This window comes from Electrona antarctica (genome assembly GCF_951216825.1).
Source record: "Electrona antarctica genome assembly, chromosome: 2".
Classification (NCBI taxonomy): domain Eukaryota; kingdom Metazoa; phylum Chordata; class Actinopteri; order Myctophiformes; family Myctophidae; genus Electrona; species Electrona antarctica.
The window spans coordinates 21108062-21125970 of record NC_136807.1 but is presented as its reverse complement, the minus strand read 5'-3'; the positions used below and the strand labels follow the sequence as shown (position 1 = coordinate 21125970).

The following is a 17909-nucleotide window of genomic DNA, read 5'->3' as shown; positions in this document are numbered from 1 at the left end:
ATGGTCAATGTTAATAAACAAGTCAGTTCAAGTATGGAACTACCATTAGGTGAGCACCTTTGTTTTCATCACTTTTAACTCAGTGGCTTGAGTGAAAAAGATTGTGTGTGCCAGCTGCTTGCTTTCTTTATGCCTCTCAGAAAGCCGGTAGCTTTGCAAAGTCACCGGCCTGAGAGCAACTATGGGACGCTATATGGTTTCCTGGTGGTTAATATCATCGCCATTTGCGTCTTGGTTTTTCACATGGCCGCAATCAAGGAGGCGTGTCAAAGATATGGAGGTTGTTAAATATAGGCCCTAAAAGCTGTGTTCCAACACGATGATGACACTGGTCTGGGATGGAGAAAAGGCTGGCGTAACCTCCAAAGACACAGACGATGGTTTTAGGTTCTGATCGGAGTGCTATAATGGTTATAAGTATTGGCCTGCCTATGTGTGTTTGAAGCAGAGTACAGGGTACAGCAAAAGTACAAAGTAAAATCCTGTATTCATTTAAATTTGATTTGTAAAGGGTGAATTTTTAACATTCTAATTAACGCAGGGTTGTATTGTGTTTCAAGAAAAATACAGAAATGTTGAGAGTCGAGACCATGTCAGAAAGACGAACAGTACCATGGTGGATCGTTTTCTGTGGTTTATTGTCTGGAACTTTGCATTTTGTTATAGTAGGCCTATATGATGCTGTTTACTGTATACCTACATGCACTTTAGCAAGTGAATAGGTTAATATCCTGGCCTTGTTAGAAACTCAAATCGTAGTAATAATAATATGTATTATTGTGGGTGCTTGCCTTGTCCCCCAGGAGTGCATTACTTCCTTCAAAATATTATATGGTGGGGCATTTCAAATTCATCCATCATAACTGAAAAGACGAAAAGCTCAAGGCAAATTTATGTCCCATAAAAAATGATTTAGGGTTATAGTTTAAAGAGTTGAAATGACAAACTATAATGTGGAAACAACCACATGGGCTTTGATAATAAGCCAACTAATATCTTATGTCCACAAATCCATTCATATTTGGCCTTGGATGGTGGCTTAGAGGTTGGCAAGAAGTTTGAACCTGAGGCTTTTGCATGTTGATGTGGGATTTGTCTGGGTGCTCCAATTCCCTCTCACTTCGAAAGGTATGCATGTTAGGGACAAACTCCTGCCAGTCACCTTGAGGCACTGGCTTCACAGGTAAAGCTGATCTGTTGGCGCTGCGCATAATAGTTTGGATAGGTTAAATACATCCATTCGATGAATTTCTCACTGTATTTGTAGCCTATACCAGATTTTCAAGAAATATTTATGTTACAAATGCATTTCCTTGGCAGCTGCCTGCCATAAGCTTCTTTTTGCCTGAGACCGGGTTGCACTATATTTCTTGGTGCAAACAAAAATAACAGCAAAGTACAGTACTGCTCTGGTTGCACCAATGTAGAAATTGTCTCCAGAAAGCATAAAGCTTAATAATAGTGAAATTACTGAGTTTAACGTTTCCTTGCATTATTTTTGCATTATTTTACTTTACTTACATTCTGCAATCACGTATTAACCAGCAGTGACTTGAATGTCACAAATGGAAACATACAATTTGTATATACCTTTAAATCTGATTTATCATAAAGTGTTGACTACCAAGACCACAGAAGAGCAAACATTATAGCTTTTATAATAGGGCTACACATAACTTCATGTCAGACACATGATATTAATTGCTCAACGGTCACAACTTAGGCAAACGCTGAGCTCTGTCATTTGCAGAATCAGTTGGTGTATGTAAACACAACAAAGGCTATTGGACAGCCCCTCAATGAACAGATCTGTTTGTCTAGAAAGTTGAATGACTTGGTGAAGAGGCACTGAGATGCTAGACTCCTACACACAACACCATATCTGGTACAGAGAATGTTATAGTGAAGTCATTTAATTTTGAAAGACCCTCACAAGTTTACGCTTTCAGAGTTAAAGGAGCATTCAGTGATTTGGGTGATTTGGAAAAAAAACCCGGTCCACCCGGTAACAAGATGTGCACATGCACACGCTCTACAGTGGGGGAAGTACAACAGACCAACAGCACGTGCACCAATGCCCGCCTTACTCGATCATGATTGGAGGAAGGCCCCTCTCATCCTGATTGGATGAAGGCTTTGCCACCCAAAGCCCAAACCGAAACTAGGATTTTGTGACCCCAGGGGCTCACTGGGGACAGGGAGGAACTCCTTATATGGTCAGCACACTTTATAGTAGGGAGGATTATCCAAAAAAGAAGAAAAAAGAAGTGATATTTGAATTAAGTGAAATCACTGAATATAAACACTTACACTGACAGGTCCTACTTTGTGGCGCTTATGATACATCTTTTTTAGGATAGGATGTGGTAAATATTGTCAAATTCAATTATGTGGAAAATGCTCTGGAAGCTGCAATCCAGAACTTATTTTAATTAATACAATGTTATTTTAATCAACCTATGATATGTTAAGTTAAGTTATGTTATGATTTGTAGTGGTTCGAAGTGGTTTCCCTAATCTTCCAATGAAAAATGTAGACCCTTGTCTCAGGTACTACTTGTCAACCTACTGATTGACAACCTCATAAGCACAATATAACCCTGGTGACCTGGTCACGTGAGCATTATTGTCTCTTGGAAGAGCAGTAGAATTGTAGGAATCCAGTGGAGCTAACGTTAAATTTGCAAACTGAATCATATCTGAACATTTTTACAAGGTAGGCTACTCTCACTCGCTATGCACAGCTCTAATAAATTACTGTCATGCTATGTGTTTTTATATATATATATATATATATATATATATATATATATATATATATATATATCCCACGATTTTGCAACCCATATTTTTCACTCAGTGTCAATTATCTAATGTAATCATGGGCACTACACTTCCTCTGCCAACCTGGGGGGGCAACGGACTGACCTCATGCTTCCTTCTATGTATGAAGAGTCCAGACTCCAAGCTGCTTCTTTTCACCTGACCCCGGCCGGACGTAGCGCGTGGAAGGAACACGTTATTCCTACCAGTTCCTTTCCCCTCCGCAGGCGCCCCGGCTGGCCAGGGGGAGGTAGTTTAGAGAACAGGATCACGGCATGTTTTTGTGAGGGTACCTACCCTAGGGGACATGGGGAGAACTCCACACAGAAAGGCCCTTTCGCCAACCCCGCCTCGGGTATGGGCACTGATGACGCGGAGGAGAGAACCCCCAGCGTGAATAAAATATTATTGAATGGAGAAAGAATGTAGTAGTATCCATATGAAAAGTAACAGATTGTTGACCTACTAGGTAGTGGATATGGTATGGTGACCATTTTAGATGCTGAATAACACATAGTTAAAAGTGGTCTCCCTAATATTCCAATGAGAAATTACAATTTTGAAACATTGAAGCATCTTATATTTGTCTTTAACTTTTGACACTGAAAGTACTGTATTGCAGGATGTAGTAGCTCAGAAGTGACAGACTCTGGGCTATATCCCTTAACCCTTATCCCTAAACTAATTTGCCTATTTTTAAAAAAAACTTTTAAAATAGTTCAAATAGCCGATCTACAAGCTCACAATGTCTCGATGTAGATCGGCTAGTTGAACTATTTTAAAATGTTTTTCAAAATAGTAAAAAATGGCAAATACGTTTAGGGATAAGGGATAAGGGTGGCGCAAGATGGAGCCCTTTGTGTCATTTGCAAGGTGAAAAAAAATCAGAAAGTGTTTTGAAGTCAGTAAACAAAATTATCATCTACATTAAATGGAAATTTAGCCAATGTTCATGTGTTTAGGTAGCATTAAACCTGAGGCAGAGCCCCCCAATTAGCAGCCTACTTGGAGGGTGGGTATTACCGTTTGCTTGATACCATTAAGCTGGGTGTTCAAGCCTCCAATCAAATCTCATTGTGACAGGCATTAGTGGATTATCCTCAGTTGCTACTCTCATTCAGGCCCCTACGACCAGCCCTATGGCCCTTGCAAGCAGCCAGGCAGCACAACAGACCTGGCCCTCTGTTTGCCTGCCTCAGTGTGGCTGGGCCTGAGAGAGCTGCAGCCCACTCCAAGTCTGGGGCTCATGGGCCTTCTTCGCTCAGTGGGCCAGATAACTGTCAGGGCTCTGCCATCACAGGGATGTTTGGTGAGGATGGAACACTGCAATACACCAATCCAGGTAAACGCGAAAGAAAACAGAGGTATTTTCAAAACCTGGCTGTGAACCGAAGGAATTAGTCAGAGTATGTAGGTTATTCCACAGTCAGGCGCAAACAACAAGCTGCTGTTGTAGTAAATATGGAGACTAAAGCTGCTGGGCTGCTGAGGGAGCAAATGTTACGACTGTTATAAATAACTGATGCTATGTGTTTGTGGTTTACAGTATGGACTTGATGGTGATCACTAAATAGAATGGCTTATTTGGCGTAAAAGGTATTGAATAAAATATTGTTGAATGGAGAAAGAATGTAGTAGTATCCAGCTGAAAATTAAGGTATTAGATTGTTGTCCTACTGGATAGTGAATATGGTGTGGTGACCATTTTAGATGCTGAATAACACATTTCCCAACAGTTTGTATAGAAATGTCCACATGGTGGCAGTAGTAGCAAGTGATTGTACTGTAACTTCACTGACAGACTACTAATAGGTTGGTAAGACATCATTCAGAGCCAGTGATTTGTGCATAGTGCTGTAGTAGCTCTGGTCCATAGCCTTACTACTAGGCATTAGAGCTATGGACCAGAGCCAGTGATTTGTGCATAGTGCTGCAGTAGCTCTGGTCCATAGCCTTACTACTAGGCATTAGAGCTATGGACCAGAGCCAGTGATTTGTGCATAGTGCTGCAGTAGCTCTGGTCCATAGCCTTACTACTAGGCATTAGAGCTATGGACCAGAGCCAGTGATTTGTGCATAGTGCTGCAGTAGCTCTGGTCCATAGCCTTACTACTAGGCATTAGAGCTATGGACCAGAGCCAGTGATTTGTGCATAGTGCTGTAGTAGCTCTGGTCCATAGCCTTACTACTAGGCATTAGAGCAATGGACCAGAGCCAGTGATTTGTGCATAGTGCTGCAGTAGCTCTGGTCCATAGCCTTACTACTAGGCATTAGAGCTTTGATTGATTGATTGAAGAATTTATTAACAGTTTGCAGAATTACAGTACATTTCAAGCACAAACTCAATACAAAGGCTGTTAACTGTGAGTGGACGACCCAATTAAGCATTACACTTGTTTCCAATAGGGTCCACCATGTTCAAATCATCAAAACATTTAGAGACGTACAAATAGACACTTCTATAGACAGAACAGGAATTCATCATAAAGGAGGTAAAAAGGGAAAAGAAATATATACAGTGAGGGGAAAAAGGGGGGGGCGGTGGGGGGGGATTCAGATTTTACGGGGGCCAGTTTCGAATTGCAGCCATCCGTAGGTGCCCTTTGAGAGCGGTTTTGAAGGAGTCAAGGGATTCGCATGTCTTAATGACAGTTGGTAGGGCGTTCCACATTTTGGTGGCATAGGAGCGAACAGAATTTAGTCCCTTGTTTGTGCCGAATCTGGGTTGTACATGGTTCGTTGCACTCCCTCTGGTGTTGTGGGTGTGGACTTCGTTAACATTAAGGAAGTATCTAGACAGGTACATGGGTATCTTGGTGGTGTATCGAATCTTGTGGACCAGACCCATTGCAAGATGCTGTACTCTGTCGTCGACCCTAAGCCATTCCAGCCTGTCGAAGTGGGCAGGGGTGAGGTGGGTTCGGGGGGCTAGGTCAAGTAGGAGCCTGACCAGTTTGTTTTGGGAAGTCTGGAGCCTGGTTTTAAGGGCCTTTGAGGTGCTGTGGTACCAGGAGGTGCATGCATAGTCAAAGAAACCCTGTACAAGGGCTCCTGTTAAGGTCTTCAAGGTGTTTTTGTTGACCAGTGAGGAGATCCTGTAGAGGAATCTTGTTCTATGGTTGACTTTTTTGATTACGTTGGTGGCCATTTTATCACCGGAAAGATTAGCCTCCAGGATGGAACCTAGGTAGGTAATTTCATCTTTACGTGTGATAACATTGTCACCCACTCTAACCAAGCTATGGACCAGAGCCAGTGATTTGTGCATAGTGCTGCAGTAGCTCTGGTCCATAGCCTTACTACTAGGCATTAGAGCTATGGACCAGAGCCAGTGATTTGTGCATAGTGCTGTAGTAGCTCTGGTCCATAGCCTTACTACTAGGCATTAGAGCTATGGACCAGAGCCAGTGATTTGTGCATAGTGCTGCAGGATGGTTGTAATTGCATGGGAGTTAAATACCTGCCACCCAGGTTATGAACCCTGCAATGGGTTGAAAACAATAAAACTGCCCATAAGGCCATATCAGTCACTGTGACCATATTAGTAATACACACAGTGGGCTGAAGACTATCATACAACAGCATACTGCAGATCACACATCAATGCATGGTAGGTCAGCTGCTTTATAAGCATCTATCTATAAGCATTCATAAACAGCCACAGATGTGTAATTTCACTACAAACATTTTACAGAAGAAATTTCATTTTGTTCCTAAACTGCAAAAATCTATTGAAAATGTTCCCTCTAATTGTGGCTGCTGCCCAAGTGGGCCTTGTTTGTCTTTGGTCTTGCTGGGGTGGGATGAGGTTGAATGCCTGGACATTTATAATCTTGTTATTCAAGATATTGAGGTTAAATGTCTATTGATTAGCTGATGTTGGGAGGGCCTATAGGGAATCAGGAAGATAAAAGTGCGCTGAGCGGAGCTGCTGACATAAGTGATTGAGTCGGCACTCTGCAGTCAAAATGAATTCTCAGCAAAACAGTGGTTAATCATTATAGAGGCTTATCATGCACTGTGATTGATTTACATTGCACATCAGTCTACATGTTTATTGATGCAATTGTTTACTTATTTGGTGCACTGAGGCAACTTTAGTTTCTCTGTCATTGCTAAGAAGCTATGCCTAGATATATCAAATGCAAACATGTTGATATACTGTTCTAATTGAAATAAATGTATTGGAAGATGAAATATTTAATCAGTCCATCTTTATGCGGAAGTCTGAAAAAACAAAAAACAAATAACAGCTTCCAACTACAGCAATATTACTGCTAAAATGAGAAATTCTGTAGTGGCACTATTCATTTCACAGAACTATTGATTTCCCACTCAGTAGGTGAGAAACCACAATTATGACTTGATGCTATCTAGCTACACACTTCTGTGTCCATTGTCCAACATGTATTATGAAACCTGTGCAAAATGAGCACCAACTGGTTTATTATTACAATTCCATTTTTAAATGTAAAAGAGCTTATTAGCATGATAAAACACATGTTTACATTGCCAAAGCAAGTGTCAAAATACACACAAACCCACATCATGGTTGTGGATATTCTCTGTTGTTCCAGAAAAGAAATAAGAAGAAAAAGGTTCTACTACTTAGTACTAGCAACTACACTGGTACTCTTGCGTACTAGTATGCTTTCGTCATCTTAGAATACATCACATTGACCTAAATGTGCCCCAAAAGTGATGTAAATGTAATTTAAGAGAAAATAGTGCAAGAGCGCAAAAGCTTCATTCACTGTCTTCACATTTTAAAGAGTTGAAATGACACACAGTTCCCATCTGCTAATTAAAAAGCATCTAATTAAAAGACTCTCAATCTGTCATATCAGCTTCAGAATATCAATGACTTTAGATGGTGACTTCACTGAAGTAAACAAACAGTCCCAAAGGTTTTTGACAAACAGGGATCGCAGGCCTCTGGGGCTGATGCTTTTCCTTTTTATACTACTATGTATCATCATTTAGAACTGCAGAAAACCGAGCTGACTAGAAGTAGCTTAATTATTTCTCCCAGAAAAGTGATTGATCTATCCAAACGTTAAATATATACAATAACTTAAAAAGGGCACATATAAGATCAATTATATATTTAAAAGTTAACCACCATTGGCAGAAATAATTAAGTTAACTTGTCAATGACACATAAAATGTGATATCCCCCTGCTCAACCAGAGGGGCTTGCATAAGCTGTGTGATTTGCAGATAGTTATCTGTTGACAAGGTCTTCGCCAGGACATGATACTCACATATCTCCTCCATCTACCACACAGGTGAGTGGAGAGCAGTAGGCTTTTTCTGCTGGCCACAAAGGTGCTTGAGCAAGCACATTGTCTCTTTGTCGTTTTATCAATATCACCACAGAGTTGGATGTGCATAATAAACACTCACGTTTCCCTTGTGGTGGAGCTCCCTTCTAAAAAACAAAGTTGGTTCCCATGCAATGTATTCCAAATCCTATTGACAACTCCAGGCCATAATGAATTCTCCTTTGCGCTCAACTGCTTTTTCCAGAATTTCAATTTTACTAAACAGCTTCACTGCTACTTGCCTTTGGGACTGGACTTGGTAAATGGAATCTAGTGATTGAGGAGAAGGTACAAATAGGCAGCGGTTACAAATGGAGTTTGGTCAGTGGTCGGAGATTCCTATTGTGAAGATAGACAGGACTTTGTTCACAAACTGGAGTTTGAAGTTTCAAAGGGGAGAATCACACAAGTGTTACATCAGTTCTCAGCGGTCCTTTGACTTTTAGCCCCAGGGCAGGGAGTTTGGGTGACTGATTATAAGAAAGGACTCACATCCCATCCCATCATGGCCACTGCAAACTGAACTCCAATACAGATGTTGTCAGCTGTGTGCTAACATTATCATAGCCCTGTGTAAATAAGAAAATGCCTATTTCTTCTTGTGGAATATTTTCCTATGAAAAATTATTCCTTGAACATTGATTGATTGATTAATTAAGTATTTATTAAATTAAATTAATTAATTATTTAATTAAAGTACATTTCAAGCACAACTCAATACAAAAACTGTTAACTGTGAGTGGACGGCACTGTTTACAAGAAGATCCACTGTCTTCAATTCATCATAACATTTAGAGACGTACAAAATACAAATATACACTTCTATATAGCCAAAAACAGGAAATCATCATAGAGGTCAAAAAGAGGAAAAAAATATATACAGTGAGGGGAAAAAGGGATGGGTGGGGGATTCAGATTTTACGAGGGCCAGTTACGAATTGAAATTAATTTAGTCCCTTGTTTGTGCCGAATCTGGGTTGCACATGGTTTGTTGAACTCCCTCTGGTGTTGTGGGTGTGGACTTCATTGACATTAAGGAAGTTTTTAGACAGGTACATGGGTATCTTGGTGGTGTATCGAATCTTGTGGACCAGACCCAACCCAACATGAGCATTATAGTTGGTTCTGATAGTCTGAACTTGAGCATATAGGGTCTGACATCTCAAGTTATGAAGCAGTTGCTACTTTGTATGCATTAGGTTTATTTTTCCCTGGGTCATCGTGGGCAGCTATAAAGTTAAGTATCTTTATGTAGCTACTGCAGCACCATCTGTTTCATGCTAATATAGTTATACACTATGCATGCTGTATGATGTTGCATGCGTGGAACGCACCTATCTCACAAGAATAAATGCCCCCAAAGTTGAGGATTTCAAACTAGCTATGCCTATCTCACACAGAACAGTTTGTCACCAAGTGTGATTAAGAAAGCTATAACCACACAGATTATACTTTATAGTCCTGTATATGACTGTTCCTTGAGGAGTTCACAGAAATTTAAGATGGGAGCAGCGATAAAAAAGCTTTAATGACGGCGAAGATAAGATTTGTTCCAAGTGACTCATTCATAGCTTCACACAGATTGTCCTTCATTCCCATCCCCCTGCTCACTGGGTGCTTTGGAATAATGAACCAACTTCCTGAGCAAATATGAGAGCAAACTCTCAACACACATGAACGTGAAGACATTTTGTAATTAATATAACCATGCTCTCAGTACATTCTTTGATCACTGCATTCTTTTCGGGTTAAAATGATTTGAACTAATTTTCTAGGTAGGTGTAATGGCGGTGAATTAATCAGGATTTGTTCCAATCTTTGCCTATTTCAAACGAACCATGATCAATGAATCTGAATCTGAGTGGGTATTGTCATTGAGTGGCTTCAGAGAACCATTTCAATGGGTTTTAATCACTGGTTGACAATGTCCCTTTTAATTTGTGATTGGATTAAGATTAAGAGATGGCTCAATATTTAATTGTGAAGAGGATCACATCTGACTATTTCCACAGTGACGTGGAGGAATGTTATGCTCTATAAGCAGGCAAATGCTTATAGAGAGAGACATTATTTTATGAATCCTCTATACTCTGGGTGGATGGTTATCAAGTTCACCCACATGGGGTTTACTGCTCCTGAGGTCTGGTTGAACCCAAGATCGTTGACCTATTGCTTTGTACTGGCACTTTCTCTTCTTCAAATACCAGACTACTGTTTGCCATGTCACGTTGACTTACGCACAGATCAGGGCTGTGGATTTTCGCAACAACATTTTTACCATTGCTGCAGTATACAAGAGCATAATATATTTCTCTATGAGCTCATCATCTTGATTACAAAGATTTAGATGTATTCCCTATATGGGCAGTCTTGTCACTAACTTAAAGGTAAAACCTTGGCGGCTGTGGGCTTGAGCCTACTGTATTGTGTACTTTGTCATATGAAAGTGTTGCTCGCCATAAGTAGGCACATTGTGTTAGTTATAGTTTTTGGTGAGCAACCTTAGCATTCGATAAAATAGAAGTTAAGCCCTTTCCTGCAGAAGGTCAGATTTTCATGACAGACCTACTTGAGGAGAAACTGGCGAGGCCAGTTTTGAGTAGGCCTATTTGGATCAAAATGCAGCCTCACATGCATGCCCTGCATTTTGAGAAACAATGAACTCTTTTACCTAAAGGCATCAATTTGCTTTAGTGAGAGTTATTTCTCTAGTTAATTATGCAAGAATTAACTGAGGTTTACCAAGGGACGTATTAAATGTAAGTCTGAATCCAAGCTGTTGGGACTAATGATATGGGCAACCCAGGTAAGCTAAACTTTGCTCAATACTGAATTGTAAATGGCATAGTCTGCCTTGTACTGAAGTAGATTTAGGTCACTGTGATTTGTTTTATATACTCACAGTATGGCAAGGCCATAGAGTGTGATGAGATACTTCTACTGCTTTGAAATGGACTGGCTGAAACTGGTGGTGGAGTGGTGATGTGTCTTTGGTGCAGATTTGACATTTTATGGCCCTCATTGGGAAATTGTTTATCCATTATTAGCAGCAGTGTGTAGAGATGGGGAAAGAGAGACAGGGAGAGAGAGAGATAATGAGAAACAGACAGACAGACAGACAGACAGACAGACAGACAGACAGACAGACAAGAGCACACAGATCCAAAACAGAAAGAAAGATAATTATCCAAGTTGTGTTATCGCTCCAAAAAACCACAACCCCTCTGATCCACCACACAGAGGAGGCTGGTTAAACATCAACTAGAGAGCCACTCTGCCTTTCCTCTGGTTAGAGGCACGAGAGAAGGAAGGAAGGAGGAGGACCTACCACTGTCAGTCACTGGCAGCCTCCATGTGCTCTCCCCTTTGACACCATCCAGTCCCCATCACGCAGGGCCCATGATCTACCTAGCATACTGGGGGCGGAGTCAATCTCAAATAGAGGGTTGTAGGTGTGAAGGGGGTGCGGGTCGGGGTAGGGGGGGACATTAGTTTCTTGGACAAGAAAACCACTTTCTGCCTCACTGTCAGGTAGATGAGAGTTTGTTTGCCCAAAGCACCAGCAGACATGGACATGGCAGACTACAGCGAGGCTCTGGACCCAGCCTATACCACACTGGAGTTCGAAAACATGCAAGTACTCGCCATGGGTGCAGGTGAGTCACATAAAGCCTATGCAATGGCCATGCCATTGAACTTTGAAACTTTTCACTATTTAAAACTTTGCTCATTAGAGGGCAAAGGGGATTCTGCCATGGAGTGATACAAGGGGTCATTTGTCCATCTTCTGGCCCTCGCCAAGGGATGATAGTGGATGCTAGTCCCATGTGACATGTCTTTTTTATCACTTACTGCAAGAGTAAAACATTAAAGGATTTAGATTTACGAGAGTACATGAGCTCAATGCATGTTGTGCTAATTGGCTGGTTGGGCAATATACATTACAGACATGGACATGACTTGTTCAAGCCTGTGGACAGATGTGATACTGGTCATGTTTCAACCGGATTGATTACATGGCATAGATCTTCTAATGAAGCAGTAGGCTGAGTATCAAGAACGTCCATCTCTAGTTACAGACGGTTGGTTCCCACAGATTCAGAAGTTATGGGTTTTCTAGCCTTTTTGTGTGATTAATGGTTTTCGAGAAGTTAAGATGACACCGACACATTTCTGCATTCACTCTCCCATGACTTTTGGCTGCAAAGCCGATTCTAAAGCAAAACAACTCCTGAACCTCACTGCCTAAAGTTCTCACCTATTTTATGGTCACACTGTGGTGTCTTAAGAATAATTATTTGAACAATATTAGTACTCTTCATATCTGTAATTTGTACATGATGTGAACATATGCCGCAATATGCCATCCGTTGAATGACTTATTGAATGAAGAATAAGAAATCATGACATTCAGTGTGATTGATTGACCTTATCTGATATGACGGCAACTGAAAGGAAGATAGTCTCCAGTGATTGCCTTTTCAGAGGTAATCAAAACTGTTGACCTGTTTACTGTGTCTGAGTAGTCCTTGCAGATTGATTTGAAATGTCTTTGATCAGCTGGAAGGACTGAGGCCATTTACACCAACCTGAATAACCATTTACAATGAATAAAGCGTTGTATGAAAAAGCGTGCTTAAATAAAAACCTTAATGCCCTACATAGAACATGGTTATATTTTAGTGTTAATTTGGATAAACTCATGTTCCTTCTCTCTCATTCTCTCTCTCTCTCTCTCTCTCTCTCAGACTCCTCACCTGGTGAGAGTGCCACCATGAATGCTGCAAGCCACATGGGAGTGGGCACTCTGTGTGCCATCTGCGGGGACAGGGCCACTGGCAAGCACTATGGGGCTTCCAGCTGTGACGGCTGCAAGGGGTTTTTCAGGCGCAGTGTCCGCAAAAACCACATGTACTCGTGCAGGTGAGAGAACGAGATCTGTGCACATGCTGCCAATATAGACAAAGAATGTGAGCAGTACTAACTTTGAGACAAGATATTCTGGGTAGGGGAGTAAGGGAATAATGTTTTCCCCAAACTTGAGAACAGCAACTCAAGTAGAAGCAATGGCAACTGCTGCAGCATAGGGGAACTCTGTATAAGAATCTGTGTACTGTTGGTGCCCCTAGTGTCCCTATTCTGGGGGTGAACATTCGGCAAAATAGTAGATGTGCTATTAGCTAGATCGGCTTTTCTACAACATTATTTAGTATAGAGGGAAATAGAGGGAAACATCAGGCGGCCTAGTATAGACCCCTGGGGGGTGTGAAATGTAAATAATATGATTAAAATGTTGATTGATTCATTTCCAAACTAATTCCAGGTTTAGCAGACAATGTATTGTGGACAAAGACAAGAGGAATCAATGCCGATACTGTCGACTGAAGAAATGCTTTAGAGCTGGCATGAAAAAAGAAGGTATGAGCCATGTACAAATACAATACAGTTACAAAGTGAATCACACACAATGTCCCAACAAGCCAGTATACATGACATGCCTGTTTGTTAAAATGAGTTATTTTTTAGTGATTTCTTTCATCTCTCTCAGGGTAACAAAAACAGAACTTCTGACTTGATCTGTGAATCACTGTCATAATATGAGCTGCCTCACTGAATTGAAGCTACTCGTTGTCACAGTGTGTTGCAATAGCACTTTGTTAATGTTCACTCCACAAAGCACTGAAGTCTATGACCAGCTTATGCTGAGCAAACATTTCTGGGCCATAATAGTCATATAGTGATAAACACCACAGCCTTGGAAGCCAAATTTTTCCTTTTAATGTCAAAGCATGCATATTCTATTTGGCTGTGTAATAATTAGTAAAAAACAACAAAAAAAACAACAACATTTAAATTGTACTATGTATACAATGTATTCCGCTATGTAAAAGCCACAATGTTCAATCACACGCAACACTGCAGAGCTGGGGTGTTAGTTGTGTAGTACTACTACAAAGTAAAACCTTCAGTTTATATCTCAGCTGTACAGAACGAAAGAGACAGAATCAGCACCAGGAGATCCAGCTATGAGGACAGCAGTTTACCATCTATCAACGCACTCATTCAGGCAGATGTGCTGTCAAGACAGGTAACACAGCCAAAATACATTTGGGATTTACATGCCACAGAGCTTTTTCCCATTTGAGTTTAATCTGCTCACGTCTGACTGTGGACAGAATGCAAACAAGAACTCTGAGGATTCTTATACTGTACATTTCCCTGAGCAGATCACCTCTCCTGGTCCCATATTGAATGGAGACATCAGGACCAAAAAGATTGCTACCATCACAGATGTGTGTGAGTCTATGAAACAGCAGCTGCTGGTCCTGGTGGAGTGGGCTAAATACATCCCGGCCTTCTGTGACCTGCCCCTGGATGACCAGGTGAGACTCCTACCCAGACGGAGTGTACATACATACCTGTAGACACTCTGGTCACTCATCAACTAGTGCTCAAGTAGCAGCAACATCAGTCGCCAAACCATACCACCTCAACAAAAGTACCAATGTTACGTATATCAGTATAAAATTTACTCTCTCTCCCTGAAAGTAAACATATTTACTAAAGGAGAAAACATTGCATTAAAGGACTGCATATTAGGAATAAGAAGCGACGAACACGTTTGTTCATTGTGGGCCTGAAGATATAAATGCCTCCACAAGAGTGGTTAATGTATTTTAATCCTGAGTTAGAATATGATGAGCTGGTTTTAAAGTTATATGCCCCCCCCCCCCCAAAAAAAAGCCCAGAATCATTAACACTGTGATCACCAGGGCTTGGTAACTGATTTGCTGATGTTGAATTAGTGAGGGAACCAGACATCCACATGGTCTCTGTATCTCTGTTGCTCTCCTTCATTGAATGTTTGGTTTACTGTGTGACCTTGAGGTAATATGATCAAGTGGCATTATCAAAAACAATTAAATAATTCATATATGTGGTACCTGTAAGATTTTGTCATACAACAAAACAAATATTTAACCATAGTAAATAAATGTTCTCTATTTCAGGTGGCTTTACTGCGAGCTCATGCTGGAGAGCATCTCCTGCTTGGAGTTGCAAAGAGGTCTATGCTATATAAAGATATCCTGTTATTAGGTAAAGATTATGAACAATATGGTAACATAGTAGTCTATCTACAGTAGTTTAAAAATGTCTAGTTCTAATATGATTTACTCCACCTTTTTCTACAGGGAATGATCACATTATTCCTAGGAACTGCCCAGAGTTGGAGGTGAGCAGGGTAGCAGTGAGGATCCTAGATGAACTGGTTCTTCCCTTCCAGGAACTTCAGATAGACGACAACGAATATGCATGTTTGAAAGCCATAGTTTTCTTTGACCCAGGTACTTCATTAGAATATACTATTTTGCACTGTAGACATGGTTCCATAAAAAGGGTTATTGGGAAGTTAAAACTGTTATCTTAAGCTGCATTCTGCCTACACAGTAAAATCATCAGTGTTTATTTATCCATGTGGTTACCTGTGTACACTCTCAGAGACAAACAAACACTGACGATTTTACAGTGTGTTCTCTTTGTTTGTCTGTCTACCTATTTTGTATGATATACTATATTGTAGACAGCTCAGTGTTGTCTCCAACCTACAGTACCGTATATAACTGCAATATATAATACAATAGTAATAATATCATATACAATGAGTGACTGTAACTGATTGAATTGTAAGGTCATCGGTTCGACCCTTGGCTTGCCCACTGTCCCACAGCTCATCAAAGCCATCTGAGCAGCCATCAGCTGGTTCATGCAGCAAAAGCAAATTCCCCTCCTTCAGGGATCAGAAAATACTCCCTTATCTTTCATAAACACTCAGGTGTTGTTAAACCCACACACTTATATTCTCCATGTACTGTATTTGCATCTAGATGCCAAAGGACTGAGTGATCCTGGTAAAATCAAACGGATGAGGTATCAGGTCCAGGTCAGTCTAGAGGACTACATCAATGACAGGCAGTATGACTCACGGGGCCGCTTCGGAGAGCTGCTCCTTCTGCTGCCAACACTACAGAGCATCACCTGGCAGATGATCGAGCAGATCCAGTTCGTCAAGCTCTTTGGCATGGCAAAGATTGACAACCTGCTCCAGGAGATGCTGCTTGGGGGTGAGCCCTCTTCTTGGTACTGTATTTCCTGCTGCTGTGCAACAGAGGCAAACCTGAAATGAAGTCATTCAACTGTGTCACACAAAATGTTGTCAAAGTTAAACACAGTAAGCAAACAATAATTGTCACATTTACAATGCAAGATGATAATCTGTTTGTGCTGTCTCTCAGGCTCTGCTAATGAGGCCCCTCACGCACCCCACTCCCTGCATCCTCACCTAGTTCAAGAACATCTCAGTAGCAACGTCATTGTGTCCAGCAACATGCCAACTCCAATCCATAATGGTCAAATCTGTAAGTACAAATCCATCACTTTTGAGATGTGTACACTGTACATGTTAATTTAACTCAGAGTGTAATGGAGTTACAAATGGATACATGATTTTACTGTGTAGTATAAGCAGAATCAGATTAACCTCCCAAAAATAGGTTTAATGTGCTTCTCTATTATCTCACCATCGTTTCATGCCAAGTGATATGGTGGCAAAACTGTACCACATATAATCAAGGGACTAAGATAATCAAAACTTTAAAGCCAATCCAAAATGATGCGTTACAAATTTACAATTCATAATATTTAAATGAACAGAGATTGCTAACATTTCTCACTAGTACACAGCTACATGTGGTAGCTGGAAGGACAAACAGGCTTGGCAGAATAATCCTCTATGTCCTTCATGGAGACTAATCTGGCTTATTTTGTCAAAGAGAACTTCTGTTATTTTTTCTTAACATTTTAATGCCCTCAGAAATGTCACAAAAGTGCTTATTCCTTGTCTAAAAATGGTGTTGTTCCAAGAAATGTTATACTGCTGAGAAGCAAATATGTTCACTATAGGCTACTGTACCTAGTAAGTTAGATGCTAAACTCACATACTTTTCTATTATACTTTTCAGCCACTCCTGACACCCCAATACCTTCACCACCTACTGCCTCCAGCTCAGAACATTATAAAATGGTCCAGGGGGTCATTGCCACGGTGCCCAAGCAGCCCACCTCCATCCCTCAGCCCACCATTACAAAGCAAGAAGCCATCTAACATCCCAAACTGACCCTTTAATATGCTTCATTTATAGTCAGACTACTCCATTGTATGACATCGCACGTCAAAAACAGCAAATCTACAATCTCACAATGCGTTGCAATGCAACACTGTGAGCTTGAGATTTTTGCAATATAGTGTTGTATGACGAAGTATAAATCATTAGTAGTGGTCAGCATTCAATTTTCTATTGTCTCGACTACTGTTTTAAAGCTGTTTTACAGAACTTCCTTATATTCCACAATTAATGTGTCAACTTGACTGAAATAATAAACTAGATAAGTTATCTAAATTGTAGATTTCAGTTATGTTCCTTGCAGAATGCTCTTTTTGCAATGTGTACACAAATTCAGCAATTGAGGATTTCCGACTTATTGAAAGGCCCACCCTGTAAAATTCTGAGTGTTCATTGAACTCTGAAATGGACAAATGAATACTGAAGATTTTACTATGCAGTTGGTAACAGCGAGTGGCTCAGGGATAACTGAAGCTTGGTGTAAACAAGTTCATTATCACACAAAATACAAAATTTAACTCTACAATCATTTTATACAGAGTGTTATTGTCTAAAGTTTGCTGAAGATTGCTTATTATA

The 17909-nt window shown here is 40.6% G+C and overlaps 1 protein-coding gene across 3 annotated transcripts; it reads left to right on the top strand.

Annotated features, from left to right (window-relative positions):
• Window positions 1–17311, top strand: hnf4a (hepatocyte nuclear factor 4, alpha; the record flags this gene model as incomplete). Of its 3 annotated transcripts, none has more annotated exons than XM_079517240.1 (10): window positions 1–49; window positions 12897–13071; window positions 13472–13566; window positions 14130–14236; window positions 14376–14531; window positions 15159–15246; window positions 15342–15494; window positions 16035–16271; window positions 16443–16565; window positions 17169–17311. In XM_079517240.1, 10 exons carry the CDS (start codon window positions 1–3, stop codon window positions 17309–17311), a joined length of 1326 nt encoding a protein of 441 aa, XP_079373366.1. The 3 variants fall into 3 exon arrangements, with proteins under 3 accessions (XP_079373366.1, XP_079373367.1, XP_079373365.1); XM_079517241.1 differs by lacking the exon at window positions 1–49 and adding an exon at window positions 11708–11804; XM_079517239.1 differs by lacking the exon at window positions 1–49 and adding an exon at window positions 11717–11804 and having other exon boundaries at window positions 16035–16292.
• Between the last annotated feature and the right edge of the window lie 598 nt (window positions 17312–17909).